Source organism: Python bivittatus, unplaced genomic scaffold (genome assembly GCF_059951505.1).
Source record: "Python bivittatus isolate LINGU-HERP-01145 unplaced genomic scaffold, Pbiv_v1 ctg000330_np1212, whole genome shotgun sequence".
Lineage (NCBI taxonomy): Eukaryota > Metazoa > Chordata > Lepidosauria > Squamata > Pythonidae > Python > Python bivittatus.
In genome coordinates this window covers 11288787-11316579 of record NW_028277058.1, presented here as the reverse complement: position 1 = coordinate 11316579, position 27793 = coordinate 11288787, and the positions used below count along the sequence as shown (strand labels likewise).

The 27793-nt window shown below is 34.4% G+C and overlaps 1 protein-coding gene across 1 annotated transcript; it reads right to left on the bottom strand.

Annotated features, from left to right (window-relative positions):
- On the bottom strand, nucleotides 1-27793 carry TFEC (transcription factor EC). The gene is made up of 8 exons (XM_088141706.1): nucleotides 27761-27793; nucleotides 26989-27240; nucleotides 25155-25250; nucleotides 12812-12926; nucleotides 11746-11796; nucleotides 8763-8838; nucleotides 6760-6907; nucleotides 1-3826 (listed from the first exon to the last, which is right to left on the bottom strand). Exons 1-8 carry the CDS (start codon nucleotides 27791-27793, stop codon nucleotides 3443-3445), a joined length of 1155 nt encoding a protein of 384 aa, XP_087997832.1. The 3' UTR covers nucleotides 1-3442.

Below are 27793 nucleotides of genomic sequence, written 5' to 3'. Positions count from 1 at the left end.
TGATACCATCTTGCCTACCAGCAATTACTACAGCATTTTAAATTGTTTCCAAACTTTAAGAACACAAATAAACAAATAAAAAAAGAGGATTGTATTAAGTACATAGTAGGGGAACAACATGACCATGATGTTTTAGAATGGCATTGTGTATCTATTGTTCAGCATAATCTCTGCAAGTCAACATGCTTAGCTGGTATTATAATGTCTCACTGGATATGTTGCTTACTGCCAGCCTGACTTCATGCAAGTTATAGAAAGATCTATTTTACCTTAAGGTTGTAATTGCATACTTTAAATAAATAAAATATCACCCTATATTAAAACTACTTTAATAAAGATTGAATCAGAGTTGGTAAAAAAGCATGTTCTTTTGCATGCAGTTGCTTAAAAAACAAGTGATTGCATTCATGTTAAAAAATAGTAATTGTTATAAAAATGACTCTACAGTAAATGCAAATGATCTACAAGACTTCACATATTTTTAAATTACAATAATTTCTTTTTTATATATACAGCCCTATAACAATCACATGTTCTATAATAATGTTCTTATTAAGATTAAGTGATGAAATTATTGTCAACCATTTACAATATATTATAAAGCCACAGCATTCTTCTTCTTCTTCTTTCTTTTTCATGTTTTCAGTTTTTTCTAGAATTTTTACCTCTGCTGTAAGATAACTTAGGGCTTTGGCTTGTATTTTATCTGATGAGTATCTACATCTACTTCATGAATTAAATAAGAGTAATATTTCAATTCTTTTTTTTTTTTTTGGCTTAATGATAACTTTACTGTTCATCCTGATTGAAGGAATAAGAGAATCTTGAATATCTCTTACTAGAAAAAAGAGATAGAAAAATGCCCAAACCTCCTGCTCCAATAACTAATCTAGTTGTAAGTTCTTAGGACTTCCACCACATGAAAAAGCACATGCCTGTTACTGAGACTTGATTAAGTTCTTTTGGAAGCTTTTGGGACATTTTTCAGACATATTTGAGGAAGTATTCAAATATTATTTTGGCCTACCTCCCTTTCCCATGTATAAAAACATAGTAAGAAGGAAAATCCTATCTCCTTTGCATAAAGAGCACGATAAAGATCTTCCAATACTTGATCTTATGATATTTCAAATATTAGTGAAAAATAAAGGCACTTCATGTAAAGAAGACCTTAGTGCAATTTGCACAGCACTGTGTGGGTGTGTGTGAGAGAGAGAGAATGAGAGAGAAACTGGGGCATAACATGAATGTAAAATACACACATTTCTTTTTTAAAATATTCAAATTAAGATTTAAAGCAGGGATGCATGCATATTGTAACATCATCAGTAGAATTATACTGTGGATGAAGATTCAGGATTTTCTAAAAAAACCAAGGAGTATTAAGCACCTATATAGAATCTAACTTAGGAAATAGTATAATCTATTTAATGTCAATGTATTCATTAGGAAAGTGTCCAGCAGAAGGTTGTTCTGAAACTGTCTAGATTCTTTAGGAGCACTACTTTGTTATATTCTATGTTTTTTGTATCAAAATTTCATGCTACTCTCCAGGATCTCATAGATCCAAAAATGATGCAAGTAACCCACAACCTCTTACTGCTAAACCTCTCTTACTTCATCAATCTATATATGTTTTGTGGAAGTCCATATCCTAATTTTCAAATGTTATTCCAAGGTCAACTGTCTGGATGGTAAATCTTGACTAATAAAATATATATATTTTTTCTTTTCTGTAGTATGAAATTGCACATCCACGCTACCACAGGATTCCTCTTACAAAAGTTTCTGTACAAAATGCTAGATAGTAACAAGTTTTTATACCATTCTAAATATATTGGAAGTAAAATTAGAGCATGCTGCATTTCTTACAGATAATATAAGATATTACTGTATTTGTAATAGATATTTCAGTGCTGTGATTAGTGACTGCAGGAAGAAGCCAAAGGATTTCTAAAATAAACAGATGCTTTTTGTGTAGAATATATAACACTGCAGTGGCAAGATTCTGCATTCTCTTTGACCTTCATCCCTATCTATGCATTTTTCCTTTTTCATATCTACCACTGGTATTTCACTTCAAATAATACAATGAATTCCACAACATTTCTCCTGACTATAATGGGGAATAGTTTACACCAGCTATGTACCTATAGTACCATTTCTCCATTCAAATAAAATATCCATTCTTCAGTGATTTGGAACAATTAATGTTAATAATTGCCTTTTATAGAACTTAAGTATTAGGCTGCACCAATCTAATCCTTTGTTTACAGTATATGGCCTATTCAGACTTTGTGAAACCACTGGGTAATTTTATTCCGAAAATGCTCAGGGATAATGCTACACCTCCATTCAGAATTGTTTTAAGGGGAATTATGGTGTTTCAATATCCAATTTGTAACCCTACAATTCACCTTAGAGTGCTATTGCTGGGCACTATACCTTGTTCATGGGGAATGGGGCAGTTCCAGAATACGAAGAGGGCTATAAGTTCTCCCACATGCAACACAGTTTTATATCCCCTATGCACACTTTTCAAGCTGTTAGGTTTGGGACTCCTTCTGATTCAGTCCTAATGAACAAATAATTTATATTGCTAAGAAGTGTTTTCAAGAGCAATGTTAAGAATTCCAGGATGTGAGGTACTTTCTCTGGACCTGAATCTTCATGAGCTATTCTGGAATGGGGTATGATCTGTAGAATAACTTCTTGAAGTTGCCAGGCTGTGGATTACAAATTGGATATTGAAACACCATAATTCCCCTTAAAATAATTCTGAATGAAGGTGTAGCATTATCCCAATGCATGGACTAGGCAATCAAATATACGTACTTTAGGGTGCTGCTTCTCAGTCTCAATAGTTCAAGCACCCTAAAATGGAAAACATATCCTCTAATTTTAGATTCACATGTAACTGGCTACCCTTGATCCCAACATTCTGTAATAACAACCCACTTCTGTATCTGAAAGCTATATAATACTGGAGTCCCATCACTTCCAAACAAAGGCATTGTGGAAATGGTAAGAATCCCCACATGTTCCAGGAGAAAAAGGAACAGCAGGCCCTCTTTGCATTAACTTCCATGCACAGAGGGCAAAGGGTTATCTGAAACTTCTCCTCACGACTCAGGAACTTGATTTTTAATGAATAAAATAACCTTTTGTTCAAAATGTTTGCCCTGTATACATGAAGAGCAATGTTCTCCTTGAATATGTGTCCCCCTGCTCTGCCACCTTGTCTTGCCTGAGAGTAAAATCTTACCACTTTCCATAATGCTGGAAGTTTTCTTCTATTTTTTATTTCACACTCAACCCTTCCTAAAACAGATTCTATCAGCAATCAACCCCTATTATGCTGAAACGAGCAGCAACATAAATATAGCACCAATAAAGTAAGGGAGAATTCCTTCTATTCTACCTATGGAATGTTTTTTCCACATTATACATCATCATCATCACCATCACCTGAACTGCAACTGCTCCTTCGGCTGCTTCCTTTTGATACAGCAGGAGACACAGAAGATAGAAGAGGGTCTATCCCAAGTGGCGATATTGCATCATCTAATAATATTTCCTCCAATCTCTGCTCTTTTAAGGCAGCACTAAAAGACAAGTCTGTAAAGTGGGAGAGTGGATCAGAAAAGGCTGCAGCTGGGTCACCTAGATCAGCATGTTGCTCGTGGGCCACAGTGAGATGTTGAATATAGTCTACTGAATTATCTTCTGGATATGCCTGTTGCCTCATGACACGGGATGCTAAGTCAACCACTCTTATTGAAGACATGATTGGTAGTCCATGGGCATGTGCTTGTATTTCTAGTTCCTGTGGTGTAAGACAAAATATTTGGAGAGCAGGGTTAAAAAAAATAATAATATGGGTTCCATGCATCACATTGCTACATCTGGTGCAGTTCTGAATTCTAATCTAATAGTATGCTTAAAATGTAACATACTAATGCAACTAGCCTAGTTCTCTTGTGTCTTTTTAAAGTCACATAAAGACTACATATGGTCTTATGATAAACCATGGGCTACTGGTATGACTTGGGAGTCTCAGACCCATGCAGAGATATGAATGCCAGGTTAAAGAACGAATCAGGAACCAAATCAAACAAAAAAATCCTTCAAGGCATTCTCCTTCTAAAAAATGGATAATTAATTATGAAATATTTCATAACATTTTATTTTGAAACAATATATAGGATGGTTAAAATGGTACATAAAGTGGTCAAGTTGCAAAAGAAATAGATCTATGTTTGGAAATCAAGATACCTGTTCAAGAAAGGGTATCAAAGCTCATCTTAGTGCAGAATCACCTTCGGTTTCCAAAAGTCCATAAAACAATAATATTATAATAAAATGTTATGTTATAATAAAATGATAATAAAATGATAAAAATAAAAGAAGAAATTAAAACTGTTAGGGGTTTTCAGATTCTGAAAAAGGAGATTCTTTATGCACTGCTTTGTGCCAAAATATATATTCTGAGCTTTTTCACAATTTTTCCTGAAAATCAGTGCTTTCTGAATCTAGAATATATAGCTTCTTTAAGCAGGCAAAATTGAAGAAATGCTCCATTTTTAGAGCTAAGCACTTTGCATATCCATTTACAGTAAAATACTTTCACTTTGATATCCCAAAAAAATTTGAATAAACAAGGAAGAAAGAAAGAAAGAAAGAAAGAAAGAAAGAAAGAAAGAAAGAAAGAAAGAAAGAAAGAAAGTCTATTTTATAAAGTTACGAAGTAACTAAATACCTGTAAGGAGTGCTAAAAATAAGTTGCATTTATTCCATTTTTCTCCAAAATTTTAAAAACAAAACAAAAAACATTTTTCTTCAGTTGCTTCAGAGTTTTCAGAAGTATTAAATACGTAGGCTTATCCTTTGTTCCTTGTGACAGGTAAGATTAGAAACCTTTGCTTTCATTTTTTAAGCTAACAAAACATTAGCATCATTCTGACATTGGCTATACCTTATAGCTGATTGAATTAAACCAGTTTTAAACATTTATCAGGTCTTGTTTCCATAACATAGGCATTTATTAAAAATTTATGTATGAATGTATGTTTCAATGTTTATAGACTACCCCAATTAGCAAGACTGTGGACATAATAAATATTGAAGTACTATAATGATGAAATAAACAAAATATTATCAGATGGTCTCCCAATTTTGCTTGTACAGTACATGCAATTCTGCTGGTAGAATGGATTCTTAATATTCTTCATGATTTGGGTGACCTCTGGAGAAGACTGGAATCAGATATGATACTGGGTAAATGAAGGAGAAAGAGTTCTAATGTATGAATAAAGAATTGTTGCTTAATGTAGCTGTTTAGCACGGTCTTTTAATTGTGGTGAAGCATTGATAGTATGGAGGCAATTGCCTGGGCCTAACTCATATAGGGTTCATCTCCAAAGAAATTAAATCATTTGAAATGATCGGGATCATATTTTCAATTCATATCAGAAAAACTAATCAGTTGAAGTATGATCCTAATAGTTATTCTTTAGAAATTCTCCACAAATTTCCACTAGCTGGGCTCTTGAGTTCAACACCCCAAAAATAATTAAAGTGGGGGACAGTGACTCAGGTGTACATTTTGTTCTGTGGCTCTCACAATTTTAAAATGCCCATGTTCTCAGATGTGGCACTGTGGTCGTTTTTATAAAAACAATGTCTGTTTGCGGTAAGCATCTATTTACAATCTTGTGCATATTCTAGCAAAAGTTAAGTATTTTCAAACCCTGTAATTTCAATGAGAGTTTTTCACTGCTATGGTTACATAGACTTGGAAGTCCTATTGATCTCACTGGAGTTTAATACTCTACTAACTTGCTAAGGTCACCATACCTTACAATACAGTCCTATACGTGTCTATTTAATTTCTGGTAAGACGACCATGGCAACTCACTGCTGAAATTTTGCCAAGAAGACTGCAGGGACTTGTCCACAATAGTGACTCAGAGAGTACCTATATCTATCTATATCTATATATCTATATCTATATCAACTATATTTATTTATAATCTTTTACTCTGTTTTTCAATCCAGTGTACCAGATGGACTAGAAGTGGAAAAGCCCAGATTCTAGTTGCCCTCAGTGATGGAAGCTCATTGGATGATTTTGGGCCACTGTCTCTCAGCCTACCCTACCCTACAGAGTTGCTATTGTGGGGACAAAGAGGAAAAACCTTGATCTCCTATACAAGGGCAGAATAGAAATCAAATAAATATATATGAATAATGCCTAGAGGTATAAAAATAAAAGCTCTTTAGTATCACTGATTTTGACTGAAGTGTCTACCTCTGAAAATGAAACAGGCCCAAGTACTTCCCCTTGAATGGGTTTTGCCTTTCACTAGGTACTTAGAAGTGAAGAGAAAATCCTGTCTCTAAACATTAATTATCCTACAATATTGAGGAATGCTATCTAGAACCTGCCTGGATATCTTACCCAATTAAAAATGCTGTAGATCATTTGCTGTCTATTATAGGAAGCTACCAGAAAATGATGTGCTACTTAATTTAATGTGCCACAATGTACCCCAAGGTAAAACAAGGTCAGGAACATTTTTCAAAGTGTAAAGCCCCATATTTTGAGTATCCAGTACAGATTTTTTCCCCTTCTCCAGTGTAAATATCTAGGTGTATGTGTTTTATAATCACTGAATACAGTTTGATGATGGAAAAGCTGTAGGAAAATCAGAGAGGGAGGGAGAGGTTGGCTTTGAACAGGCATTTTCCTCTACAAACCTGAATTCGAAGCAACAGTCGTCTATTAGCCTGTTCTAATTTCTTCTGTCTCTGTTCTAATTCCTGCGCTCTCTGTTGTTCTTTCTGTAACCACTTGATATACTCCACTGATGCCTTTAAAATAGTTCCTTTGTTCCAACGCATATCACTGTAGAAAGTAGTGATAACCTTTTCACAATTGTGCATGTCAGCAAAATTCATATAAATGTACAAAATCTTTTATATTAATATGAAATAATGATTTACATGACCATTACTCACTCTTAGATATTATTGCTTCTGAATGGAAATTTTAATAGAATAGTTAAAAAGCCCTTATATATTAAAATTAATCCCAGAATGAAAATAAGTGTCAAAAGAAAGTAATAAAGTGACTTCTTTGTGTAAGATCTAAATGCAGATTCATGATTCTACTTTTACAGTCTTTATATTTTTAGTAAAAATTGCTTTTGTTATTAACTCTAAGATTAAAATCTATGTTCAGTACATTAATGAACTAGGAAACATATATTACTGACAATTTAAGCTTAAATTTTTGAATATAATTTAAAATTTATAACTCTTCTCACCTGATTTCCTAATGAGTATGCTTTTATTCTTATTTGAATAAAAGGTTTTATCTAATTTTGATCTTCAGTGTTGATAATACACCAAAATCATAGTTAATTTTAGCAACTATTCCATATCACATTATGAAACCTGTATGTTTAAAACAAACTAAAACAAACTTTTCTATAATATAGTATATGAAAATAAATGCTTTGTATTCTTTGTACATCCACACTAATATGATTCATAACTGTCTTCAGTGTAATGGTGGTACCACATCAGTGTTATAGAACTGCAAATTAAGTAAACGGCCAAACAACACTGACTGCACACCCAACAATTCACACACACCAACATATACACAAACATACCCCATCTGGAAAATTATCAATGGAAAGCATTGTTCATTTTCTTTGACCATATTCTTCACATAGTGTTTTGTATACATCAACAACTATACATATCTTAATCAAAATAATACAGTACGATTGTAAATAAGTCAGCTTCTCTTTCAACTATGCCTGCATTTATAAGTTAAATCCAACATTACTTCATAATATTGATCTGGGTTTTGAAATTTAGTTAATTACTATATTGGAACTGTATTTCAAATTAAGGAAGACTCTTTATCCAGTTCTTCATTATACGTATGTGGAACAATAATTGTATATAAGTGTGTGTGTGTGTGTGTGTGTATGTGTGTGTGTGTGTGTGTGTATATATATATATATATATATATATATATATATATATGATTGTTCTCTTTTTATGGTCAGCATTGAAAGCATTGATACTGAAACAATTGAACTCATATATAGGGTGGCCTTAAAAGAATCACCTTTCAAGATGACCATATGTCAAGAAATGTATGCAAGTTGATAAAATCAGTATTTTTCAGATTTATAGTGGAATTAAAATTATTAAATATTCCAAGATTAAACTGCAAATTAATCTAAATATATTACTTAATTATTCTGCTAATCTAATTTATGATTATCCTTGGTTTATAATTCCTAAGCAGATTGGTAAAATGTATTTAAAAAGCTACCAGTATGTATGTATGTATGTGTGTGTGTGTGTGTGTGTGTGTGTGTGTGTATATATATATATATATATATATATGATGCACATTTTTATGAACTAAGTTTGACATAATGATAGTGAACATTATATCTCTAATCAAGGAGATACTGACCCCAAAATGGCATTTATCCATCAAGAATCATGTTAAAAATATCTTACCACATGGTCCAATATATTATGTGAGTTGAGCTAGAATCTTGAATTACCCATCACCTGACACAAAAATTGACTCTAGCAATCTACCGTCTTTAGACAAAATGTCCACATTAACTGTGATGTCTAAAAAAACTGTTTCATACTTTGCTCCATTCTTTGTATTTTCTTTGCATTTAAATTCTAAAAACAATGATAAAAATGACAGGTGAACTCACGGATCATTAGACTTTGGAATAAGTGTGCCAAGCTCCTTGATACGGTAATTAATGTTATACCTCCTTCTTCTTTCAACTACAAAAACAAGATATTTTAGTAATAGCAGAATACAACAGAAAAGATATAATTTATTAACAGACAGCAACACAGTTGTTCTGTTACAAAACACTGTACTCTCTTTCAAAAAGGCACAGTATTTCTACTTTGTAAACCTGAAAATATTTAATCTGTGAAAATCATTAAATGGCTAGTTTAATTATCCTGGAGACAACAGGTCCAATCACTAACTTCTTTTTTAAGGAAGAAAAATAATAAACACCAAAAGATTTATCTTTAATGAAGGAACACCTAACTCTTCATCTAAAACTGTGCAACTAATAAAGCTTTTATAGGAATTTAATGTATAAAATAAGATAAATGGAACAATTTGCACCTCTAATGTTAAGGCTGTGTGAGGTCAAATAATAATTGTGATTCTCATCTGATCTGACAATGAACTAAAATTGTGAATCAGTGCTCATGGAATATGTGGTTTTATCATATCGGACAACTTATTTTGAAAGGCTGCAAAGAGGTGCTAATACCATCATGTGTTTGCTGTCATTTGAATAGAAACATTTACTTTACAATCTCATCCATGTTTACTTAAAAGGAAGGTCTAGCCTTGATCTTAAGAATGTATGCTTAATTCTTTCACAAATTATAAATCTTGATTACCATGAATGCTTGAAAAGTTGGTGAAAAAACTGCCCAATAGTATATAACAAATATACTTTAATTTTTAAAATTACTTAATTTTTTTTTCAAAAAAAGTACAAGTCACTTTTTGATTGTAAAATATCTACATTTAATATCTGCTTGTTGCATGCAGCCATCCACTTGCTTCATATTATTATGGAGTGTTATGGCATACTTAGTGGCCATTGTCACCAAGATGACTATTCAAAAGTAAGAATACCAAGTTAACTAGGATGTTATTTAAATTATTTGACACATAGACATAATTTATTTGGAATATGCGGTTTCATTTTAAGTTGCCCATGAAACAGGATGCATATATAAATTGCACAGAAAACAATGGGGATAATGTACAATCCAATTATGCTAACATCACCAATACATGCATAATTCAATATAAAATGAAATGAAATGGAATGGAATGGAATATTGGTTTCCTTACCTAGTTTAAACTGGATAGGAAAATATAATTTCTATTTACCTAGATATCTAACCTTATGGCACAGACCTATTTCAGTTTGTTAATGGTGAGATGATGTGGGCCATACGCACAATCTCTACAAATTGAACATTCTAACTCTTTCTCCTAAAAACCCATTTCTGGTCACTTCAGGCATTCTTCTGTGCACACAACTGTAGGCAACATATCCCAAGTTAATCCAAGGCACTGAAGGCCAAGAATGTAGTATTAACAATATTTATGCATTGCTTGGAAATAATAATAAGAAAAATTAATAATAATGAGGTGATCACTAATACTTTTTGCATTGACTGAAGATCAATGGATGACTCCAGACATCATCACATAAACGCACTCTGAGTTGAAGAACAGGTTATAAAAAGTGCAGATTAAGGAAAAGCTATATGAGAACTACTTTATACAGAAACTGGTAGTTTGAGCATTGTCCATAGCTCAGGATATCTTACTATGAGCATGTCTGCACTGTACTTCTAGGCTGCTCCTGTCTTGTGCCCATGGCAGTTTTAGTCTAAGTCACTTTAAGAAAAACCTGCCCGGCCTGAGATGGTTTGGCAACTTCTTGAAATGGATTCCCTCTGGACTGCAGGCTACCATGTTCTCCCATAGGACAATTTCCCTGTTGTTGTACCGTCCCAACTTCCTGTTTCAGCAAAGCAATGGCCAATCACTTTCATGTCTACAAAGTTAAATTGAATGCATAAATATAAAGGTAAAGCATCAAAATGTACATATGCACAATGACCAGATTAAAAATAAATTTTATTTTCTTGCATTTTCAGAGTTTATTTGAGAAAGGTCTGTTGCTACCTCGGTTACAGTGTCTTTCTAGAGGCACAGTGGCTAGAACATTTTCTTTACATACCTGGTTCAAAACCTAGCAGAAACGTGTTTTTTATTATTTTTTTTTTCTTTCCCTGACCTCCATATTTAAAAATTTTTTAAAAGCCAGGAAAAAATATAAATCTAGGGTTGCGCCTTTTATCATTTCTACAGTCACTTGAGTCAAATGACTGGAGACTCAAGTGACTAAAGAAACCACAACATAATGGAACCATGGACTATTTTTTTAATCCCATGAAAAATAGGGAGATCAGGAAAAGAAAAAAAAATCAGGTTTCTTGTTCTGTAAAACAAGCATTCTAACCACTGTGCTATTGCAATAATAATTTAACATAAGCAGCAAAAGACCTCCTTGAAGACTTCCTCTTGAGGGTAAATTGAGGGCGTAAAGAGTGATGTCATCCATTCCTGCCCTCAAAAAATGGTTGCTGCTTTGTTCATCATAGTGAACTAAGACCTTAGGCTGGCAATAGTACTCTGGAATCACAAAAGTTTCCACTACTTTCAGCTGAATTATTAGAAATTATCTTCTCCATGTAAAGTTTGTGCTAACTGCAGTTCTACTGAGCAACATAATTTCCCAAGGTAAAGATGATTTTTATGAAACAGAAGACCAGGATGTTTATGTACAGATCAAACCCACTAAAATCAAGTGAGTGCATTATAACTATCAAGGTCCATTGATTTCATGGGTCTGCTGTTAGTATGGTGAATTCTGGATCCATTCCATTATATATCATGGGAAAAAATATATCCTAAGAAATGGAGTGGGAGTTGGTTTATTGTCCATGTGAATTTTTCAGGTGTGCCCCTTTCATAAGAAAAGTTCATTCAGTCTTTCTTCAACAATAACTCTAAAAGAAAGAGTTTTTCTACAGTCTACTAACAATAATGAATGTCAGAAAAGTGTTAAATATACTCACTGAGATTATGGTTGTCCTTTTTTTGTCTCTCTTTTGCCATTGCTCGTGTATCTGTGACAGAAAGCAAAACTTATTTATATGGGTCATGGAGTGCTCTGAGTTACAATGAACTTTTTTCAAGCAAAGTTTTAAATGTTTTACAGGCTCAGATTCCCTAATGATTTTGCCACTTCCTGCTTCCGTATTTGTTGTTTAGAGCATGTGCTGACTTTTTATTTTATTTTTTTTAAATCATCATGCATTTTTAATTCTTAAAATTCTGAAGAAGCAGTATCCAATTTGTTGTACTTTACATGGGGGTGGGAAAAAAACCCTTATAATACTTTAAAGTGAATTTGAGTTCCTATTCCTATCATGCCAGACATAATCATATTTCTAAACTATTTGTATGTTGGGGAAAGAGGAAGAAAACCAGCTCTTTGTTCCCTTTGAGTTGCACTGATAAACTGCATGGTTGTTAACATTCTTTAGATTAATTGAAGGAAAGTCTGAAAGATGTTAATTCATTAATGTGGTGAATGGGTGTATTGTGAACCTTCAAGAGAGTCACTTATGATGACCTGGAACAAATGTAATGGATGATAATTTATTTATATCATGGGCCAGAAGTTAAAATGTGTGCAGATTGATTATGTTTCCTACAGTAATTACAGTCATTAGCAGCATGTGTCTAGTTATACTTTATTGTCAGGAATATTCACTTCAGGACAAACAGAGAAAAATGTTTTGAACCAGATCTTTCTGATTCAGGGACGTTCCTAGTCATCTGGAGATAGAGTGCTAAATGGCTAATAGTGTTCCCTACCTGTTCCACATTTCATAATTCATTACCAAGAGTGAAAAGAATCACTTGGATGGTTTAAAACTAGTTAGTGAGGGATTGGAGAGTAGAAATAGTACACTGTGAAAGTGTACAATGTGTATTTAAATCACTTCCACTGTTTTCAATCTGCATGGTTATCTTTGTTCTACAAACAACACAGACACTTCAGCAACTTTTTTAAGGCAGCAATTATTTTTGTTTAAAAAGGGTTTTTAGTATGCCAAAACCTCAAAGCTATATTACCTGTGATTTCCCTTTTAACAGGCAAATTAGAAGGACAGGAAGTATTGGTAAGACCCATATTAGCAGCTGTCATTCCTTGGTCACTGTTGTACATATCCAGAATGCTACTTGAAGGCTTTTAAGAACACAGAGGGAGTGAAAGAAAAAGACATAAAATTAGGTATGAGGGAATCAAAATAAATTCATGATTTTGTAAGGGGAAAAGCATATGTAGATACTTAAGAACAAAATTCCTTTTCATATGCGTATTCATGTCTTAATCTCAACGGGAACTGCAAATGCTCATCTAAAAAACAGACTTTGCCCTTATCTTGTATAAAATAAAATTAAATGTTAAGGGTCAAAATTGCCATTGTTCCATATGCAGAAACTAGAGGAAGGTTGATTTGAGTTTTATATGCAGAATGATGCCTGGTTATGGCCCCTGATGTCTGATTTTGAATTAATGCCATAGCATATTTTCCAATAACAGGATTACTGCTACTACACTTCAAATATGAGTTAAGTTGAAAGGGAAAATAACCTTGCTGATCTTACCTGAGACCCAAGTGAATTTCTAACTATCTCCCTGAACTCAGTTCCTAAATTGTTTGTGCTTCGTGCAGCATACAAAAAAGATGCAGCTATGCAAAGCATCTTAAAATGGACTTGGGTGGAGCATAGGAGACCATGCTGTGGGCAATTGACTTACAAGGGCATTAGGAGAGATTAGGTAATTAATTCTCTATCTACTATGTAGACATAAACTTTATAACCTGCTATTTGATCATTCACTTCTGATCTTTAACATGAAATCCTTCCATACATAAAATTAGGCTTGTAGATATTTTGTTGGGATTTTTTAAATAACTTTCACATTTGTAATGCCCTTGATTGATATAACCTTACACAATATGAACAGTTGGTTCATACAGAAAATCTAGAAGTACCAACTATTCCAGTGCCTGTAATTTTTTCCCCCAATAGATGGGTACTCCATGATTCAAAAGGGGACTTGGGACCTTTGTTTCCAGGGTTTTAACTTGCTAGGGCATCAGGCAATTGGCTGGCTATCCACTGGACACACAATCAACCTTCATCTGCTCTTAGTGCCCTACATAATGCTTTAGTTTTGTTAAGAGTCTCTGAGTAGGCGCAGGGGATGAAAGTCCCAAGGGCGTGCTTTTTAATGTTTCCCAGATCAATGCACAACAACTGATTGTTTTGTCCTATTTGTTATATGGCTACATGGAGTTCTCATAGAGCACAAGTTAGGAATAATGAGAGAGAGAGAGCACCAGTTTGGTGTAGGGGTTAAGGCATCATGCTAGAAACCGGGAGACTGTGAGTTCCAGTCCCGCCTCAGGCACAAAGCCAGCTGGATGACCTTGGGCCAGTCATTCCCTCTGAGCCCTAGGAAGCAGGCCATGGCAAACCACTTCTGAAAAAAACCTTGCCAAGAAAATGGCAGGATCTTGTCCAGACAGTCACCAGGAGCCGGGTCTGACTTGAAGGTGTGCACACACACACACACACACACACACACAGACAGTAATAATGAGATATCAGAAAACAGAAGAAAGGAATCACAATAGCCAAAGGTCTAAAATGCATGATAACCCAAAATATCAGTAAATTGGAGTATTTAGCTTTATATCCAACAGTAAATGAAAATACAAAAACTAATTAACAATGCAATTTTATCAGAGGCATCTACAAGATCTGATGCTTTCATCAAAATGACAAAAACATTGTTGCACTGTGATGCTACCAGCTCCTTTTTTATATGCATGCTATATGGTGGTGCATGTACAAAAGGGGTGCAGCATGATGCTGCTTTTGTTACTTGCCCCTACCTTGAGCCCTCGCCCCACATGGATGCCTCGGGAACTTTTATATACTCAGAAAGAAGCCCCACAATGTGGTCAGCATACACCATCTTCCAGCCTAATAATGTTACTAGATATCATTTGTATGGGTAGCAGTCAAAAGCTATGTTGGTGACTTGGGTTAATGTTACCTCTCAGTCCAACCTTCCATGAAAGGTTATTGTCAGGATAAATGAGGGTGGATTACTTCTGGGACTAATGGACATTAGGAATTAGAAAAAAAGTCATGGAACTTTGTTTTTGTACATGATAACTTCAGCAAGATTATTATATGCTCAAAAGTGGAAAGGTTCGACACTACCCACAATGGAGGAATGGTTGGTGAAGATGATGGAACTTGCGGAGATGGTTAAATTCACTTCTTTGATCAGAGAAGAAAACAGTATCTACATTTATGGCTGACTAGAAACCTCTTATAGACTTTTTGCATGAAACAGAAAAAAATACACTTATGATTTGTGGTTTTGATGATTAGAAAAAATTGGATAATAGAAAAAAGCGAGATTTTGTAATCATAGAGTAAGAGATAATTTTGTAATTGTACTTATAGAAGCTTCTTCTTTCTTTTTCATTTTATTCTCTTTCTGCACTTTTGCTTTTCTCTTTCTTCTTTGTTCTTTTAGTTTGTGTTAGTTTTTATGCTCTTTGTAAAACTATTAATAAAATTTATTTTAAAAAAAGGATAAATGTGGGTGGAAATATGTGCAATTCATTGAGCTTTCTGGAGGAAAAATGGGATGCAAATGTAATAACTAAAGAAATGCATAAATAAATACTGAAGAAAACAAATGTATTGTCTAATATTTAAAACTTCTAGCACTCCATCATATCTCAACAACGCATTTCATCCACAACCTTTATTCATCCTCAGATAATGACCAAGTGAAAAAGCAGAGGTGGAAGAGAAAAAGTGGAATAAGGTCTCTTTAAGAAGAGAAAATGGATAAATGTATTGAAAATTATAAGAATAGGATGCAAAGAGTATTGTTGAGCCAAACCAAATATCCACTTTGTACAACAAACAGGGCATGAATGTTGCAACATTCACCCTGGAAACTGATGTTGAGAGATATTCTATCTCAGATATTAGAGGGAACCAATAACCATTGATAGCCTGTATGGTTTTGTGTAATCCTTTTTAAGCCATCCAGACAGGTAATCTCTGCTGTATTTTTAACAGCAGATTCCATATTCTGAATATGTATTATGTGAAGAAAGGCCCTCTCTTTGTCCCAATTCAGCCAGCATTCAGCTTCATTGGATGACCAGTGAATTCTTCCTCTATGTGTGCATGCATTTTTCTAGCCTGAATCTAGAAACATGCTGTTTTGTATAAATTTTACATGATAAATCTTGTCTATTATATTATAGTTCAGCAGTTTTCAGATCTGCTGTGTTTTTAGCAGACTTTTTCTAATCCATAAAAATCATCGCCTGTTTTTATTTGCAACTTTCTCTGATATATGGTCAGTGTTCCTGATGCATGCAATTTTTAATATAAATACACAATCTTTTATGGATGTTATCCTTTGTTACATAAATTTCAAAATGCAGGTTTTATAAATATAAAAGTATTTTTAATGATGTAATTACCTTCCTTTTTTTTTTTTTTGCATGCATTTTACCAGTTGCATCTCACAAACAATTTGGAGGTGGGGTAGATTTTTTTTTTTTTAACACAAATATCAAACATTAGAAGACTATGTTAAATATTCTTTTGGGTGGAGTTTATTTTGGCAGATCTCATTAATCAATTCATAATTAATGGTGAGTTACTTTTAGATCTATAACCTAGTCTAGGTAAACATTTCTTTAGTTCCAGTGTATGTTGAACTTCAATTTAAATATAAAAAATGTGGAGAATCTTGGAAATGTTGATGGAATCAGGTTTCATGGCCTAGCGTACTTTCCATCAGATACATTAAGTATTACCCTAAATTATCAAGCATATGTATAATGCTGGGATGCTGAAGAAATCAGGATTGAGTTCAGAAGAAATGAAAAGCAAATATGAAATTATATATAATGATACAGAGACCATTAAGAAGGCAGTGCTGATTGTAATGCTAACATTATCACTGGAAGGCTAATTTGTTAATAACTGTTATACATATTAGGGTTTCATTAAATGATCACCATACATTTATCAGTCTGCCTGAGTGTATATGTGGGTATGGCCTATCAATTTAAGATAATACTTTATGCATTTGAAGGAGTGGTTTCCAACTTTGTGGCTGCCATGGAGAAAATACAAAAATACATCAAGAAATAAAACAGCAAAAGATACATTTATTGTAGCGAGCATCGGGTAGCACTATATTTAACTCTGAGCTATATAGAGCCTTTAGTTCAAATCCTGGGCCAGGTAAGAACTGCAAGGGTTTATTATTCTCTCATAGTACAACCAAATTCATTATGTTTTTGCAAAGATTCAGTGATGTATACCCTCTTTTCAAAGGAAGAGTGAGATACTTATCATGCTGACAGCAGGTTTGACTTGACGCTGTGTGTGAAAAATGTTTTCCAGAACTACATATCCTCTTAATCAAAATGGGGAGGAGGAGAAGGAGGAGGAGGAAGAGATAAATGGAGATACCATTTCACTATTTGAATCATTCTGTTAGGTTTCATTTCTTACACTCCATTCCTCACGTTTGATATGGATTCAGGGACTGAGTCTCAAACTAAACAGGCTGTAGAATATCCATGTGTCAGCTATAATATCTCAGTTCTTGGAGTACACCTGCATCATATTGATTTCTTTCTGTGATCTGTTTCTGAAATGCATGCAGCAATGTACAAATAAGAATCAAAATCCTGTCTGTAGGCTTTTGGATAAAGGGACATCTATGAAAAATTTAGCACAATGCAAATTAAAAAAAAAAACAGTCATGATTTCTAGAGTATTGTCCTAACTGTAGTACTTTCCTTATTGGAGTGTTATTTCCAGGTCAGAGCAAATACATCAATTCTGTTGTGCATTCAGAAAGTAAATGGATGATATACAAATTCATTTAAAACTGAAAATGAAAACATTAAGCTTGTGTAGCATAACACCATGTGAACTCTTATTTTAATGAGCAAAGCTAGCATAAACTCTACATCATTGCAGTAATCAAAGATTTGCTAATTGTAAAGAACAAACCTGCAGCCAATGCAAATTGGCCTCTTACATAATAAAAGCAATCTATAAGATGGCTGTCATATTTAAACTATTATGAACCACAGACATACACCACACAAATCATGAAATGTAGAGAAAGGGTACCTTTCAGTTCAATGCATATTGTTTTCGTGGCTGTGACAGTAAACCACAGGTCAATATATGTCTCTTCCCTCTCCCCTCTCACAAATAAACCATTCTGCTCAATGCTAAGATCCACGCTGAATGATTAACACAGCAAATGGTTAACCAGACATCTTTAGACAATACAACTGAAGAAACATGAAGTTCCAAGGAAATCAGAATGCACTATCCAAGTTAGATTCCAGATGTTCTGTTAGTAGCTAATTAAAATTCCAATCAAAGAAGAACATTACTTTGTAATTTACCTAATTCAGATTTGGAGCTTTTTTGCATATGACCCCTGTTGTAAACATTCAGGAGGAGATGATGATTAATATAATCCAGTTTTTGTCATTCTCTTCATTATCATCACCTTTTTTCTCCAAAAAATTCAATGTGGCTCTTTTGGGTCCCCTTAGCATAATTTTACAAGGCTGTCTAGTGAGGTAAATAAGATGGAAAAACAATAACTAATTTTCCAGGCCCTACTGTCATTAAGCAAGGACTACCTGTAGTATGTAGACAGTGATTTCCTTTTGTCTGTCCTGAGGATGGATGATCATTGAGGGATCTGCTCAATCCTGAATGCCCAGTTTGAGGCCTAGGGAAATGGTGGCAGACTTTGATTTTTGGTCACACAAAGCCTTTGCACACAGCTCATTTAGCTATACCTGCCCAGTCTAGGGTGCTGCATATTGGGAGGTAACCAGAGATTTTCAGAATGACTCTTTTATATTTTTTAATAATGATTGTTTTTATATATTTATTGTTTTTATTTTATTGTTGTACACTGCCCAGAGTGACTTTGTGTGAGATGGGAAATGATATAAATAGATAAATAAATAACACTTCTAGCTAGCATACCTTTTCCAGGAAAATTCATGGCTTGTTTTTTGAATAAGTAACTTTCTATCATGACATTTGGGTCACCCTGAATGGGTCATTTTCCTGAGTATCATTTTGATTCCCTATATAGGTTGGTTGTGGTTTCCCTAGCTCAGAAGGCATTTTACTGCACCAATGGACTGATGTATTAACAGGTTTGGCAGAAACATCTGCTTCACAGAATCGTGGAATTAAAAGTGACCTTGGAGGTCTTTTAGTCCAACCTCTGCCCACAGTAGGAATCCTCAGAGATTCCATGCAAATGTTTGAGAACCTCTAGTGACGGAGCACACCCTCTAGGAGTCAGGCTGTTCTACTGCTTAATAGCTCTCATAGTTAATCCCTGAGTTTGGATTCCTTTCTGTAAAGCTTCCCCCTGTTGTGCTAGTCTGGGATACCACAGAGAATTAATCCACACCCTTTCCCATGTGACAGCTCTTCCAATACTGGAAGACTGCTATCATGTCTTCCCTTAGTCTTCTCTTCACTAGGTAGTCATACCTATCTACAACATAATATCTTTAGCCTTTTTATGACACCATTTGTAACCTGGTTTCCCAGTCTCTACCCATTTGGGTTTCTGTAACAGTCACTATCCATACTTATGTTTGTACTTTTATCAAGTGAGGGCTACATACCTGAAACAGCTATCAGACATTAAACTCTACAGATACATCACATTCACCTCATAAAAGAAGTTCATGAATATAGTTATAAATAGCTGAATGAGAAGATATCAAGGACTACTGCGCACTCATATGTGGAATCAACTTTGTTTGGGTCATGTTGATTGTCCATGAAATCATGTTTGATACCGATCCAGCCTTCCCTGAGAACTTCCTTCTACATCCAGTTATTTCAAATTTTAAACTTGTTTACTTGTCTACTTTAACTTGTTCACCAGTTAATTTAACTGCTTATAATTTAACTAATTATCAGTTACAGTTTGCCTCAGCAGAGCAGCACTCAGAGCCCATTTCTAGCCTATTATTAGTTAGAAAGTAGGTAGTGGCAGATTCTTGGTCGGCTGACAATTGCCCAGGAGAAGAAGAAGAAGAAGAAAAAATAATTTAAGTTTAAGTTCTTCAGTTTAAGCCTCAGTCACAGTGATTCAAAGTGCAGCCATCAAAGACAGTGGCTTCAAAGGTTTAAGAATTTAGTGCTATTTTCATTTACAAATGTATGGCAGGAAAAAAAGAATGTTGTGGTTCATCTGTAATTAACTAAAATAAAATTTGCTCAACGTTCGCTTCATTTTCTTATCATTTACCTTCAGGTTTATTCAGTTTAACTAGCCAACATGTCCATGGTTAATCTTTGAAGCTTTGCAGATGAACTACAAAATATGCATTGACTTTGTTCCTTTGAATACCAACTGGTCCACTGCCTCTAGTGCAGCTACTGACACAATGAAATCAAAACTATCAAAATATATTTCCCCTTCTGAACTGGAAACAGTGGTCCTTTGTGTATTCTCTTTGGCCAAGCCTATTAAGCCTGTTCACAAACAGGCTGAGAGACTGTTTGATTATTAGCTGCAAGCTGCAGAAATGACCTTGAAGTAACTTTAATTGTTTATTTTCAATTCTCTGTGATTTAACTGCCCATCTACAAGACCTTTTATCTTCAAGGTAACACTTGTCCTTGTACTAGGCAAGCAAAATTGCTGAGTTTGATTGTATAGTAAGCGGATGGATGAGGCAGACAATATTGGAAAACCAGAACATCCAAGGAGAACAGTGTTCAAGCTAAATAATGAAAACAGAGCAGTGGTATTAACTAGAAAATCTTTAATAGAATAGGTCAGCAGCTGATAAGTAATTATATTGTGGCCCTTTTCTTCAAATGGAATCCCAACTTAAGTGTACAATGCTGCAATATCAATTTTAATGCTAGATTTCTGATCACATGTGTTTTTAGCTCATTTCCAGTAGAATACATCTGCCTGGACAGGACTGACTTTCTCACAGCGTAAAACAAAGTCTTTCCTTAAGCCAGACTTTAGAATATCTTCTCAACCGGTTGCTTGTGGTTATTTATTGATGATAATTCCATAGCAGGATATAAAGAAACTTGATTTTTCATTAAAGCATCTCCATCTCTCCCTCTCTCTCCCTCTCCCTCCCTTCCTTTCAAAATTGATATCCTTTTCTTAGAATGTCTGTGAGATAGATTTGGCTCAGAGTGATTAGCCCAAAGTCACCAGCAGTCCAACTCTGACATTCAAGCGTCAGCAGGATATGGTTAAAAAGTCTAGTTGACAGCTGTGATGGTACAATCAAAGGTGTGCATCATGCATAAAAAAACAGGCAAAATTTTGATTATCCTGTTGTGGCTGCCATCTTTCCTTTTTTGCCCACACCTCACAGACATTCCTGCTAACATTTTAACCACTATGCTACAATGATCTGGATATTTACTACAATGAATACGAGAGGACTGCCTCCTGCCAGTATGGGATGAATGAAACATACAGCTGTAGTAGTCCTCATTAAAACTCTTACTTCAACTAATTGTTCATGGAGATAATCTTTTAAAGGACATAGTCTGCATCCTCAACTAGGGAAAGTCAGAGTAGCAAAACAAAGCAAAGCCCTTCTAAGGAAGAATGGCATGACAGTAAATTAGCAGCGTGTCATTAATGCACAAAGGATTTAGTGATCAAATGTTTTCCTTTTCTCTGTCCATTCTTTTTAAATACACATTAGGATCTCAATGCTTACAGAGAAGTAAGGAATATGGGCTGTCCAAAGAACAAATATATAGTGAACAACTGAGGTATAAGAAAAAAGGGAGGTAAAGCACAACCAGGCTTGCAAGAATCTATGTTGTAGCCAGTCCCAATAAAGAAGAGTTTTAGGGTTTCCATGGAGTTGATTTCCTGGTCTAGCCCACCAAGTGGGACTGATATCAATCCCCCCCTTTGCAAAATAACTTCTACACATTAGCAGCTGCTTTTGTGTAAGTGATCTATGTGATCAGGATTGCCTTAAAATGTGTATATGGATCATTTGGATGCCAGACTAATATTTGTTCATGTGGGAGGTGCTTTGCACACCCCACTTTCACATTATACCAAGATGGGGCCATAAGATGCATCTTCAAGCCATGTTCTACCTGTGGAATATCTCATGAATTAACAGACTTCAAACCATATTCTACCTGTGAAATATCATATGGATTGATTGATGGTTACTCCCTTTTATGCATGCAGCCTTAGAAACTTTATAACTTTATTACTTATCCCATTTGTAGATAGGAGTTGAATCAAAAACTAGAGTAAATTATACAATACAGTACTGATATGGATTTACATTTTTGTGTGAAAAAGTTCATAATAAACATTACATTATCTATAGCTTAAGGCTTAATTAAAAGCTAATGAGGAAACATGGGTACTGTTGGCAACTATCAAGTTTGCTAAGAATGTCACTTAAACTCCCATGATACTGAGATACCCATTTTAATAAGCAATAAAATAGAAATAACCAACAAAAAGAGTATCATGATGTTATTACCAATAAATGCATAGTAAAAAACCAAATTTCTATAGGATGCTAAAGTGCCATGTTTAAGAAACACAGCCATTGGTCACTCCAGAAATGTTTGTATGGGGACAGAGTAGAGGCACAATGAATTTCAGTGGAGGCGGGCATGGATCCTATGCTGATACTCTCTTAAATAAGTTATACTGATTTAAAAGAAACTAGGTGACCTAGTAGTTTGTTGTTTACATGGCAAGCAAGCAAGTATTTACCAACTAAATTCTAATTTATGACAAGGAAAACAGCAAGTTTGATTCCAAACAAAAACATTATGCAAATATTTTATGTACAAATTAGGCAGAACAAAACATGGTGGTGGCCGAATTGTTTCAAAAGTACAGTTCCTTCTGAAGAAGTATTAGTACAGACACATCTAGGAATATACTAGGTGTCAGTGAGAGGAAACAGAGCACACTGAGACAAAACAGCTCTATGAAATCACACCCTAGTCATAAAATTATGCAGTTATATGTTACTTAACCAGGAAAGCTGGTATCAAAAGATAGATCTTCTTGGAGCTACATTCTATTGAAATAAAAGAAAAATGGAGGGACTTTGCATGTTGGATATCTGCATTTGTCTCAGCATGGACATGAGTGCTATGCTAAAAAAAAAAAAAAGAAAGAAGGCAAGATTCTCTAAGAGAGAGGGAAATAATGTGCAATATTCTTATGTTGTAAAAATGGAATCCATATGTGCTTAATGTATTGTAGGTGGGACACAATCAATATACCACATTCTACCCAGCCACATTCCAGAAGAAGCTGAATGGAGGGAAAAGCTTTGCTTTCCATCACTGATAGATAATGATACTCCAGGCACAGCATATGGATGCATATTGTACACTGTGAGCTGTTTCTTTCTCCTTGTTATTAGCACATTTAACAATTATTATTAGATCCACTGAATGTTCAAACATTTGCCAATTCGCTGAAACCAGTGGGAGCAATTCTAAACGTTTCATACAACTTTTCCAGTTATATGTTAATTGCAGCTAGTTTGGGGGTCATAAATCATATCCATTAAGTCTGAGATTGAAACTTAATAATAAACCTCACAACATATATGAAATTTCTCCTTCTGTGAGATTTGCCTTAAATCTTTTGAGCAAGGGGACACATTTAATGGTATACCATTGCCAACTCTTCAATTCTTGTTACTCCTGCATAGGAATTCTGCAAATTTCCAGTCTTGGTTTATATTCTTGATTATAGGTAGTCCTCACTTAATGACCACAATAGGGACCGGAAAATTCATTGTTAAGCAGGGCAGTTGTTAAGCAAGTCACACCTGATTTTACAATCTTTTTTGCAGCATTCATGAAGTGAATCACCATGGCTGTTAAGCAAATCACATAGTTCCCCATTGATTTTGCTTGCTGGAAGCTGGCTGGGAAGGTAGCAAATGGCAATCATGTGCCCTGGGATGCTGCAACCGTCGTAAGTGAGAGCTAGTTGCCAGGTGCCTGGATCATGATCATGTGACTGTGGGGGTGCTGTGACAGTTGTAAGTGTGAGGACTGGTTGTAAGTCCCTTTGTTCAGCACCATTGTAACTTTGTATGGTCACTAAATGAATGGTTGTTAAATGAGGACCACTTGTAGTTGTTTTACAATCTAAAATCAGCTCTACTGAATCATACTATATAGCATTCATTATTCTTAACTAAGTAAATAAATATTACTATTTTTAAAAAAATCAGTATAGACATTCCACATAATTTAATGCTTGCTTTTCTTGTTAATTTTTGTTTTTGGAAGCCCTGCATATATAACATACTGACAATTGCTGAAGCTGATATACCAAATGACCTTTGATTCTTCCTTGGTCTTTATGCCTGATCTAGTGTAAAATGTGCTTGACAAAGACATTTGCCTTGATGTCTTGTGCAGCCTTTTCCAGTCAGCTAAGATTAGTGATAGAGTTGTTAATATTTAGTCAGCTCCTTCCCCATCAAACATGTACTAAACTTTAATGATCATAGTAATTACTGACTAGAAATCGCTCATATCAACAACATTACTTCAGGTGCCATAATGGTCTAAATGTAATATTTGAGCCTAGGAGTTCAATTTCTGTGGGGACAGAGGAGAGAAAACTTTGACTTTTATTAATTGTTCATAAATGTTGAACATTTGGATAGAGGGAGTTGGAATTTTAATAATAAAGTATTATACTAAATTGTAATTTGTATATAGGAGAATGTACTTCATTATTATGTTTGACAATAGTAAATTTCAACAACAATTGCTAAGTCTGTAAGTATATCCTATACCTTTCTTGTTCATATTTTTTCACACCTACAGGATAGTTAAATAATTAAAATCAACTGCCTGATATGAAAATAGTAAGGCATATATTCTCTGCAATAATTTGCATTCTCATAGAAATGTCTTATCAAATAAATTGCAAATAAAAATAAAATAAATGCTAAGGAATTTGAGTCATGCATGTTGTTCTGCATGATTTTTTCTGAAAAAAGTGACCACAAACTGGTGAAAAAAACAAAAAATATTAAAGGCATTGTAGTAAATAGATGAATCCATAAATTCACAATTTATAATCTAAGTCAACATAGGTAGACAACTTTGAACCAATGTGGCTTTCTACTTCACCTATCTACAATTTGTTATTGCAAAGGATAGTTTGACAAGAGAATGCAAAATAAACAACACATTTTATCTGATTACAATTCTAAACTACAATTTTTACCCACATTCACAATTGCTCTTATAAAAAACTATGCCAATAATTACTTACCACTCTTGGCATGAGCAGTGGTGTTTCAGAGCGACTTATCCCTTTATCATCAAAATTTGATTCCATGTTGATTATATCATCAATAACTTCTTCCATCTAATATAACAAGAATTGCTAATGAGTGAAAATGAATAGTTAATAGTGGAACTCACAGTACAATCCTACACACGCTCATTCCAAAGGAAGATCAATGATACATACTCTGAGTGAAGTACAGTATACTTTGTACACTGAAGTACAAAACCCAATGAAAAACAAATAATATTTGGCAAACGTATCTCCTCTTTATGAGATAGCCTTCTTCCAGAGAATGGTCTGAAAGGACACAATGCAGTGATCCTTCTAAAATGAGGTGGAATGGTTCCTATATACCATGTGGGTTAAAGATCACTTGGAAACAATATGTAAGATTTTCTGAGCTCTTTGGAGAAAGAACAGAGAAGAAAGAAATATCTAACACTTGAACTAAACAGCTATTTGTTGATTTGGGGGGGGGGGAATAGAAATACTAATTTGAGGAAATATTCAGTGAAGTCCTAGACTGCTGCCTCTCTGAAATATGATTTGTGTTCAGCCAATCAGATTGATTTCAGTTATTTACTGATTTTATCCTATTTCCTGATTATCTCTAATCAGCTAGATTACATGACTAATCTCACATGACTAATCCAAAATGCATTTCCTTCTCTCTCAATGGGATATACATCTCATAGCCAAAACTATGTGGCTAGTTATGATAACAACATCTTATTAATTATTTCTGACCTTTCATTAGCTAGGATCATTTATGTGACTAATTTACAGCAATAAGAGAAATAGTAACTAAGAGTAGGTAGACCAGATGGCAGAAATAATGGTTCTGAACACTGTAAAAATAACTGAATGAGGTCAAAGAATTTGGGTGTAACTTTCTACCTCTGGAAAATCAGTATTTTGGCCATGAACCTAAGGCATGAGAATTCCAACAACTGAAGTGGCTTCAAATTGGTCAAGAAGAATGTTCTATAATAGAAGGAACAAAGTCTGAAAATTAGGAAGGGCACATACTATTGCTTTACTCCTAGAAGTGAGGGAACACACTGCTTTATAAAACCATTTTCCAAGGAGTGATTCATTTCAGTCTCTGTCAAAACCAACCCACCTCCTCAAAGATCTGGACAGCCCTAGTGTCTATGTTTGCAGAATAGGAGTTGTTATATTATTAAATAATATGCTTATAAGCTATAGAATTCAATAATTCTACAACCCTTATTTGCTGAAGCAAAAGACACTTATAGTGTATTTACATGGAAGAAAGGCTACAGTTTGCCCAATAATTTTGTTTGAAATGGAAAGGTTGTCTTAGATACTGAAAATATGGTAAACAGGACTAATAAGGGTTGCTGGTATCTCCCTTTTCAGAGGGGGAGACTAAAATTCAAGACATCATCCTTTTAGGGAAATTTTTTTTAAAATCTCCAGTAACAAGCATTAACCCTACCATTTTTTTTTCCACATAGATTGTTCACCTATGGTCAGACTCCTTGGAAAAATAAAAATGACTTCTTAGCACATCATATAAACAATGTATCATTAAGCAGTTATGATATTGTAATCAAAGACTTGTTAATAATGATGCATTGCTTGTGATATCCAAATACACAATGAAGTCATGAATCTTTAATGTGCAAGCTTTAAAGATGCAGTCAGTAAAACTAACGTCTGAAGTCATCGTTACTTAACTCGTACTATTTAAACAGCAGTGCTGAACAAGTTGGAGAACTGTTCTCCTCTCTGTCAGCTCCATTCATTTTGACAGCTTGCTCTGAGCTAATCTCACAGCTATATGCCGTACCCCATTTTCATGTTCTCCTCCAAGAGTTAGTATCTTGGTTACTGGACTTTCAGGAATGCTGATATTACTAGTAGGAGGCATATGACCGCTGTTTAATATAGGTGTAGATCCTGAAGAAGTTATTGAATGGGAATGAGGCAGTGATAGAGGTTGGCTAGACAACTTGGCATCCAATGTCAGGAGCTGCTTCACTTGATTCTGTGGAATTTGCTGAATGTGATACCTCATTGGATTTTCCAGGTGGGTTTGAACCTGAAAAGAAGGGGGAAAAAATCCTGACATGTCATTTTTCCTTTGTAAGCCCAATCAACAAATTTCTGATCATGTCATTTTTCCTGTGTAAGCCTGATCAACAAATTTCTGATATGGGAATTTGGTAACAGTGTGACCAGTTATATTTCACTTGAAACCTATAACCTTTGAATGTTAATACAGCTAGATAGTTACTATTGCTACTGCTTGCATCTAAATTATCCATACTACATTCACAAGCCAATAAGAAAATACTGGTAGTTCAAACCATTTTTCTAAATTTTCCAATTATCAGTTAATATTCTACTAATGGGAATAAGTATTTTGAAAAGGCAAATAGGCATCATTCAATATATAGTTACTATGCAACTTGAAACACTGTTTTAAAACCTTGTCTGAACTCAGACCTGTCTACACAGTTATGCTCCAACAGCAAACATTCCAAAAATGTAGAGAGAAGTGGTCATTACACTAACAAAATAATTGTATTTACTAAGCATCTTTTTTTTAATTAGCTCACCTGATAGCAAGAGCAATCTGTCAAATGAGGCAT

Bases quoted from the DNA above. Each gene is read 5' to 3' on its own strand.
- TFEC (XM_088141706.1), bottom strand. From the start codon at position 27,793: ATGCCTCATTTGACAGATTGCTCTTGCTATCAG. The intron at 11,797-12,811 runs GTAATATAGCTT...TTTCTGTCACAG, and splicing joins TGTTAAAAGGGAAATCACAG to ATACACGAGCAATGGCAAAA. The intron at 3,827-6,759 runs GTTTGTAGAGGA...CTTACACCACAG, and splicing joins GACTGTTGCTTCGAATTCAG to GAACTAGAAATACAAGCACA.